Source organism: Propithecus coquereli, unplaced genomic scaffold, assembly GCF_000956105.1.
Source record: "Propithecus coquereli isolate 6110/MARCELLA unplaced genomic scaffold, Pcoq_1.0 Scaffold52, whole genome shotgun sequence".
In the NCBI taxonomy this organism is placed as follows: domain Eukaryota; kingdom Metazoa; phylum Chordata; class Mammalia; order Primates; family Indriidae; genus Propithecus; species Propithecus coquereli.
Genome location: NW_012151063.1, coordinates 7,172,275 through 7,181,099, shown reverse-complemented (window position 1 = coordinate 7,181,099; position 8,825 = coordinate 7,172,275). Strand labels below are relative to the sequence as shown.

The 8,825-nt window shown below is 52.1% G+C and overlaps 1 protein-coding gene across 1 annotated transcript in view; it reads right to left on the bottom strand.

Annotated features, from left to right (window-relative positions):
• Nucleotides 1-1,171: 1,171 nt before the first annotated feature.
• Nucleotides 1,172-8,825, bottom strand: part of SHROOM2 (shroom family member 2) — a 138,335-nt gene continuing 130,681 nt past the window's right edge. Inside the window, exons 9-10 of the mRNA XM_012656837.1 lie at nucleotides 4,154-4,426; nucleotides 1,172-1,440 (exon numbers count right to left, since the gene is read on the bottom strand). Coding sequence (XP_012512291.1) covers nucleotides 1,174-1,440; nucleotides 4,154-4,426 — 540 coding nt within the window. The 3' untranslated portion in view covers nucleotides 1,172-1,173. The remainder of the gene's footprint in view (nucleotides 1,441-4,153; nucleotides 4,427-8,825) is intronic.

Genomic DNA, 8,825 nt, shown 5'->3' with positions numbered 1-8,825 from the left:
GGATTTGCAAATACTTCCTCCCAGTCTGTGACTTGTCAATTGGAAACTGACAGCAAGACAGTGCTTTTTTTTTTTTTTTAAATGAATAAGGCTCTCTTTAGAATCTCGCTGTTTCAACCAATAAAAAGGGTACAGAACCTTTAAACTGTGGCAGAAAAAGGTCAACTTTAGGAGTTGTATAGTCCACGGGACCTCTGAAAAACTGGAGGAAGGGGTCTTACAGTACATGGAGTGTGGCCCTCATGGTAACCGACTGAAGGAGGCAAAAAGAGCAAAGGAGCCAATTACCATTCATGACCACACTCATGAAAAAATGCTCTGGGTGGGGGGAAGTCACCTAAAAATATTCTGGGTCTTGGGAAACAGGTAACAAGCACATGATCACTGGACATATTTTTAACCAATTAATTTGGTTTGCAGGAAAATATCATCCAAACTGTGATGTCGAGTGAGAATTCTGGACTAAAGCTACTGTTGGCTTTGTGCATGTGTGTTTTAAAGCATGCACGTTATTTCTTTAAGTAGCGATTTTAATCTTAGAATGATGGAACCCAAGACGTAGGTTGTTCATTTCACAGTTGGTTTCTAACCACTAGAAAACTATTCACCCTTCCAAATGTTAATAACTTATCATCATCATCACCATTTTCGCTGGGTCAGAGAACATCATTTCACGACAGATGACGAATGCTCACACCATTAACAAGCAGGGACAAAACACGGCAGTCCATGCCCTGACGAATAGAAGAGAAGACACGTGCCAGGGTGTCCCCTCTCATGCACCTAATGACGCACTGGTCGCTTCCCAGGTGGTTGGTGCAGCATCTGAAGACGAGAGGAACAGCAGATTCACCACCGAAAAGGGCTGCTTGCATGCACCACAAGCCCAGCACACACCAGCACGGTGGAAACTCACTGTTCAGCGACGCCTGGTGGCAGGTGTGCTTATGTTTAAAGGAACACGGCTGACAGTGAGCCACTCTGCTCAGCGTTCAAAGGGAAACTAAAAAATTAAATAAGTCATACCAAACAGAGAGTTATTGCTTTTCTAATAGCCCCTTTGCTAAAGGAGGAGTCTCTCTCCAGGACATAAACACAGGCTGGGTTTTCACTTGCATCCTTGGGGACGGGGCTCAGCGGACCAACGTGTAGCCTCTGCTGGGGATGGACCTCTTATTTGCCTCTTTCCGGCTGAAGGCTGTCGAACAAGCACTTCAGCTGCTCTTCTCCGAGGTGTATTTTGTCTTCCAGCTCCCGCTGCTCGATGATGAGCGCTGACTTCATCTTCACAAAGTGCTCGTAGTCCGCCAGGCTCTCCTGGCTGAGATAGCTGGCCAGGATGTCCAGGACGATGCGCTCCCTGCGGTCCAGGTTCTCCTTGAGTTCCTTGGCGTCCTCGTGCTGCTGGATGAGCACCCTCTGCTTCTCGAGCAGGGATTGCTGTCGAGAGAGAGAGACAAGCCCATGAGCAACGTCACGAAAGCCGGGGCTCTGGCCAACCTTGAAAATGCCAGCACCTTTGGGGGCTGGTCCCATGGCTGCCCATCAGATTGTCAATGGAAACCCTGATGCCACCAGAGATCTACACAGAAATACTCGGGAAGCAGGTGGTGCAAGCCTGGTGGCTGTCGCAGGCTCCAGCCCAGCCCTCCCGAAAGCTGCCCACGGGCCTCCCTGGGTTTCCTTCCGCTGTCTGCACCACACCTCTTCCCACTTACCTGGACGGCTAACAGAAAGAGTGGTGAGCAGAGGTGTCATCGAGGGACTAAAATGACAGAACTCTGAGATGCTCCAAAGGAGCCACGGACTCAGCGACCCTACTGGCACCAATGCCCTTTCTATGACAACGCTGCGAGGAAAGTGGCAAAGGGGAAACTCCAAAGAAACCCTGGGGCAGGATTTCTCAACCCTCCGGGCAGAAGGAGAAGGAGCCCGTGAGTGCATCTGGAGACCAGGATGCTCGAGGCAGGACGCAGAGGCAGGACTGCGGATGGGCAGCAGGCATCGCTTCCCTCGCTCCTCGCAAGGGTCCCGCTCTGGGGAACACCGACAACCCCTTCCCCGAACACCACCCTCACGGTCGTTCTCTCTGCTCGAAGAACACGCACCTAGTTTCCCTACGGACTCCGACTCGAATGAAAACCAGGAGAGGGAGAGAGGAATGTAGGCTGGAGGATGGAGGTGTGAGCCCCTGACTCTTATCTGGGCACCAGGACATCGCTCTGTTGCTGTGCCACTTTGCGATGCTGCAGGGACGCTCACCAGTGGCCACAGGGCGGCGTCGGAGGGTGCTGGGGCCCCTTGCCAAACGCCAGACACACAGAGAGGGTTCAGCAGAGAGAAGCTGTTGCCACTATCAGGACACAGGGCTGCAGACGGAGCCTGCCCTTGGTGTGCTGCTTCTGCGACGTGCCGTGACCACACTGCCTTTCAGAGTACCCTGCCCGCTCGTGTGCAGCACCTTGCTTCTCAGGCGTGTGTGACAGAGAAAGAGGCAAGGCAAAGCAAACCAGTTCCAAACAAAGGGGACACACGTTAAGGACTCTAGAAATGTGGCTCAGGTTGCTAAAGGCTGCCAGGCTCATGGGAACCTAGACGCCGCTGGCATGGGAGGCGTGGCGAGGAGGCCCCGGGTCTGTATCAGACCACGTGTCCATGTTCTAGCCAAAAAGACAAAGGAAGCCCTCTGCAGCCCGACTCCATACCTTTTAACTCATGAGCACCTGTCTCTGGAAACCTTAGCCCCTTATGCCCCGGCGGCCTGACACAGCTGCACTGGATACCCAGGCCACTGCACTGCACCTGGACGTGGCCACTGAGTGTGCCCTTCAGGTCAGGAAGGTGAAGCTGCGACTGTGCATAGCCACGAGGAAGAGCGGCCCACCGTGGACTGCCCCAAGGATATGCCTCCTCAGCACCGCGGGCCCCGCACTCTGACACTGCCCCTGGGGATGGAGTGTGGGCTCCAGTACCTAGGGGACCACGAGCGTGTTCCACGGGAGGGGGATTCCTTTCCTCTCCCCTCAATTCCAAGGAATCCTCTGTCCATTCCACAAAGAGCGAGGGCCAGAGGGATGGAAGGTGAGCCCAGCCAGCCGTTGCCAAGATGACTCCAATTTTCAATTACATCCATACCTGGGATTTTAACTTTCCAATAATGTACAAATCAGTCCCTCTTTCTTGTTCATGTCATTTTCCTAAATTCTTTCAGATAAATTTGGCCAGGATGGCAAAAAGAGCAACATGGAGTACAACCATAGCCCAAAGAGAAAGTGGGTGCAATCCTGGTCTCTGTCCTACGCCTTCTGTAGTGGATTCAACAACACAGTTACCAGGGACTGGGCGAGAGCAAACGGCCGCGCCGCAAAGCCAAGCACAAGGAGGTCCCTCTGTGCGGCCACAAACCACCTTCACCCAGCGCAAGGGGAAGGGCACTTTGTCTGCTCCCCTTGCGAGAAGTTAAGATGTTTTATGGACGATAGAGAAGATCATTTCGAAGGCCTGCTATGTGCAAAGGAGGAAACCAGATGTTTTACTGATATTAGACCTATGAGGTAGATATTATCTCCCTTATTTCATACGTACAAAAGCTGAAAGACCTACTGAGCGATGTCTCAAAAGTCACACACCTTAGAAAGGGGCGGAATGTCGCCCAAGCCCTCTGATTCCTTCTAGACTGCTGTATGCCCTTTTGTCACATCACAGCAACAGCAGCAGTAAAATAGAATCTGTTATCGCGTACTTAACGATGTGTCAGAGGGTGGGTAAGCTCCTCCAGGGACTTACACGAGGCTAAAGTTAAAAAAGAAAAGACAGACGACTATTTTCTAGTGAGTGACCACTATTAGTAACGACCAGCAGGAATATCTGAAAGGACATCAAGAGGCGGCCACAGCCCTGCCGGAGACCCGGCAGCCCTGCAGGCCACCGAGGCTGGCCCAGCTCCCTGTACCGATGAGCACCCTTCCCCTCCCTCAGAGGAAGAGAGGGCGTGGCACGACAGCGGACGTCTGGGAACCATCTTGCACTCAGCAGCGGACAGGCCGTGTGGACACTGCTAGGCTTCAAGAAACCGACTTCCGCAACACCCCGGGACAGCCTTCCCGCGGCCCCCGCACCCCGCCATGTGCAGGTCAGACGTGTTCGCATATACCCGATCACCAGGAGAAGCGCTGTCGTCCAAATTATTGAGGGCATTTTCCACCCGGGCCAGGCGGCCTGACAGCGACAGCAGCAGATTCACCACTTTGTCCAGGTCCCCGATGAACATCCGGAACTTGTCAAACTCGCTGGGCTTGCACACAGCCTTCACGATGGCCTCCACCTCAGCCCCCAGCACGGCGTTGGCCTGAACCTCCTCCAGCAGGCTCTCCCGGGCCTCCCGGAGCACTTGCAGCTTGCGGCTGATGCTCTCGATGAGCTCCTGCTGTTGGGCACAGGACAGCAGGGAAACAGGGTCAGGCCTGCCCCGCCCCTCCGCGCACGCGCTCCGGGGGGGGGATTCAGCCCATCTGGGTGAAAGCTTGCTTCTGCATCGTCAAATAATAGAGGATTTACGGGACTAGGGGAAGGACAATGACTTACGGTTTTATTACTGGCATTTAAAAATGAAACAAAAGAAACAAAAGGATTCCAATGAACTTAAAAGATAGTCTTTTTACTATAACCTACTGAGTTCGGCTTGACCAAAATGCAAATAAATGACTATTGTTTTGTACTGTGGCAAAACATACATAGAAGTCACCATCTTAAGTGTTTTCAGCATACGTTCCTGTGGCATGAAGGGCATTCACACTGCCGCACAACCATCACCACCACCCGTCTCCAGAACTTTCATCTTCCGAGACTGAAACTGCGTAACTATTAAACACTAACTCTTCACACACCCTCCTACCAGCCCTTTAAAAGATTTTTTTTTTTGATACAGGGTCTCACTCTGTCACCCCAGGTAGAGTGCAGTGGCATCATCATAGCTCACTGCAACCTCAAACTGCTGGGCTCACGCAATCCTCCTGCCTCAGCCTCCTGAGTGGCTGTGACTACAGGCCCGCACACCAACCACCACACCCAGCTAATTTTTAAATTTTTATAGAGATGGGGTCTCACTGTGTTGTCCAGGCTGGCCTTTAATTCCTGGCCTCAAGTGATCCTCCCACCTTGGCCTCCCACAGTGTTGGGATTACAAGTGTGAGCCACTGAGCCCGGCCTAAAAGATTAATTTTTAAAGAGCAAACATAAAAATGAAAAGTATGAACCCTTTAAATCAGCCAACGTCCTGAAGAGAAGTGGCACCACATGGTCTGATTTGAAAGTTGATCCTCCCTCCTCCTCCTCCATCATCACATATTTGAGAAAGATTACACAAGGGTGCTTCCAAAGGAGCACAGCAAGTAAGCTGTGCCCTGGAAAACCCCCCTGCTTGCGGCCATGGCTGTCTTTCTGCCACTGAAGCCACCCACAGCACGCGTCACGGGTGTTGGCCCGCATGGGGTCAGGCACGAAGCAGCAACAGCTCGGAGGAAAGTGACATGCTGCCTTCCGAGACCTCCCACTGCCACCGCCCTGCATGAGACACTCTCGGCTAATCCAGGCTTACATCCACCACCGCGGCTCCCCCGGGTCCACTGGCAGCGTAAGGTGAGTGCACTGAAAACCGAGGGAGTGCTCAGGTGCACGGCCAAACTGCAGATTAGACAGTTCGTGTGCACAGGAAAGTTCAAGTGGGATTTTAATGCTACTTTGTCATAAGGAGCAGCACTGCTTTACGCAAAGTGGAGGCACACACCCGGGACAGGACAGGCAGGACGTGAACGTCTCACTGCAGCTCTCCAGGACACCGTGTCCCTGATCCAAACGGGCAGCCGCAGCCACACCTCTGGGACTGGATGAAGAAGATGGAGATGACAGAGTGGAAGTGCTCAGCGCAGTGTGCGAATCTAGTAAGAGCCCGTGAGTTCCAGTCACCACCAACAGTGGGATGTGGGATGAGAAGCGGCTGCCCTGACGCCATAAACTGCAGTCCAGTACGAGTGGCTATCTCGCTGAGTGCCAGGGCACGTCAACCGCAGCAGCAGAAACGCCTGAGCCGCTGGCGCCGGGAACCACGCTTCCTGTTACAGGCCTCCGTCTCACACGGATGCTCCCACAGGGAACCTCCACCCAGCATCCGTGTCTGCAACACGAGCCCACAGACGGGCAGTGTGCGCCCTCAGCAGGGTGCCTCTCCCGGTTCCAGCTGCCTTCAGGTTTATCAGCACTCCCGGCCTCCCGGCACATTAACACGGTGAGAGTTTTACAGCACACCCACCCCACCGCCGGCTAATCGGCACGGCTCTTCTCCTAAGACGGACCACGTGGAATTTATAAACTGCTCTTCTCTTTCGGCTCAGGATGTCGAGACATGTTCTTTTCTTATGATTTAAAAAAATGTATGTGTTGGCCGGGCGCGGTGGCTCACGCCTGTAATCCTAGCTCTCTGGGAGGCCGAGGTGGGCGGATTGTTTGAACTCAGGAGTTCAAAACCAGCCTGAGCAAGAGCGAGACCCCGTCTCTACTAAAAATACAAAGAAATTAATCGGACAACTAAAAACACATAGAAAAAATTAGCCGGGCATGGTGGCGCATGCCTGTAGTCCCAGCTACTCGGGAGGCTGAGGCAGGAGGATCGCTTGAGCCCAGGAGTTCGAGGTTGCTGTGAGCTAGGCTGACGCCACGGCACTCTAGCCCGGGCAACAGAGTGAGACTCTGTCTCAAAAAAAAAAAAAAAAAACAAAAGTATGTGTCAAGATTTTGCAAATGTTTTCTCTCAGTGCGTGTCTGTTTACCTACCTGTGATATTATGACGTGCACATACTGGTTCTCGTCCAGGGTTCCTGGCTTGTAACTCCCACGCCCTTGTTATAATGTTGGGTGCTGTAGGCCTCAGAAAACAGTCTGTCTCTCTGTCTCTCTCTCTCCTTCTCCTGCCCTGCTTTCACCTGCCCCAGGCAGGACTCCAATCTTCCCCTGCCCTTCTGAATTTGACTGAAAAGACCCTGAGTTTGGACAGGGTCCTGCCCTGTGCCTGGGAGGAAGGATGCTGCACACAGGCCAAGAAGAATCTGAAAAGACAGGCCTCGCTGGGTTTCCCACTCAGTCTGTCAGTGTTGGATCACACCCCTTCTGTCCAGTCACATTTCTATACGGTTGTCAATCACACCTATCCGATGAAATCTCCATAAAGGGCCCAAGGGTTCAGGGAGCTTCCAGAGAGCTGAAATGATGGAGGTTTTTGGAGGTGGTGTGTCTGGGGAGAGCGTAGGAGCTCTGTGTCCCTTCCCTGTTTTTGTTAAAGGGCCATTACAGGAAGTGCAGACATTGGCTTTCAAAGATTTTGAGAGGAGACCTGGCCCCAGGCAGCACACACATCAGTGGCTACTGGCACCACCCAGGGTGCTGAAGGCATCACCACCGCAGACTGCTGTGTCCGCTGCCTGGCAAGCCCACCTGCTATCTCCTGCAGCACGTGGCATTCCGGGAGGCTCAGGCTGGAGCTGGCTGGAGCAGAGGCCAGGTGCACGGCCACCTCTCACCTCTCCACCATTCAGGTGGGCTGAGGCTCGGGGTAGGGGGGATCGAGCCCTGGGCCATTCCCTTCCTCCACCTGGTACCTTCCCAGGTGCCCACCTCTGTGCCATTCTGTGGGTGAAACAAAGTCTTTCCTCCCTTTGCACCCACCTCTTGGTTCCAGGGAAAAGGCTGGATTGGAAAAGATTGCAAACTTGGTTTCTCCTGAAGAATCCTCACAACTCAATCTGGGCCTCACCTGCCTGAGCTGCCCCAGGCATAAAAACATATTTAGCCCTCCTAGACTAGGGTGGCTGCTGGGAAGAAGGGAGAAAAGAGTGCAGCGGTGGCCTGTCTGTCAAATCAAGCAGAAGAGTAGGGCCCCTGAGTCCCAAGCCCCACAGAGAGCTGTGCTTTACAGGATTTGCGGCTAGGGTGCAACTGCCCGACTCATGCTCCCTGGCCGAGGAGTGTCAGGCTGCCTCACGCTCACAGTGACCCATTCAGTCCCAAAGCTGTCACTGCTGGGAAGGTGGCATCCGGGGTCTCAAGCCCCCAAAGCAGAGAGACAGAGGGCCAGATGAATGAAGGCAGCAGGATCAAGGCACACCGCTTCTAAAATTCACAATGGCAAGAAAAACAAAGGCACACCTGTGACGAATGCAGTCCTCTACAGTGTGGCCTAAGTTACAATGGTCCAAACAGTGCAATTTTTCTGGTTTTATGAGAAAAAACTGAAAATGTTTTGGATTCTGTTTTTGCTTTTTTTTAAAAAAGGAACATGCAACCAGAATAAAGCAAATGGTACCCTGAGCCAGACAGAGGATCTCTAAAAGCCCCAAGACCCAAACCCTTACTTTTCATTTACCTTTTTAATCCCTTGAACCAAAAGGTTGTTTGCTAAACTGAAAATAATTTACCTTCATGTATGTTATAGTATTTCTTCCAGAATGTGTCTATCATAATTGAAATCAACCAGCGATATATTTCAAATTCCTAGTAATACAAGTAGACTTTCGACATAATTGTTTGCAAAGGTCATGTCAAAAAAAAAAAAAAGAAAGAAAAAAGAAAAACCAGGCCAGGCGTGGTGGCTCACACCTGTAATCCTGGCACTTTGGTAGGCCAAGGTGGGAGGATCACCTGAGGCCAGGAGTTTGAGGTTGCAGTGAGCTATGATGACAACACTGCACTCCAGCCTGGGCAACAAAGCAAGACCCTGTCTCAAAAAAAAAAAAAGAAAAAAGTAGCATTTTTTTATGAACGCTCTTTTCAAAATG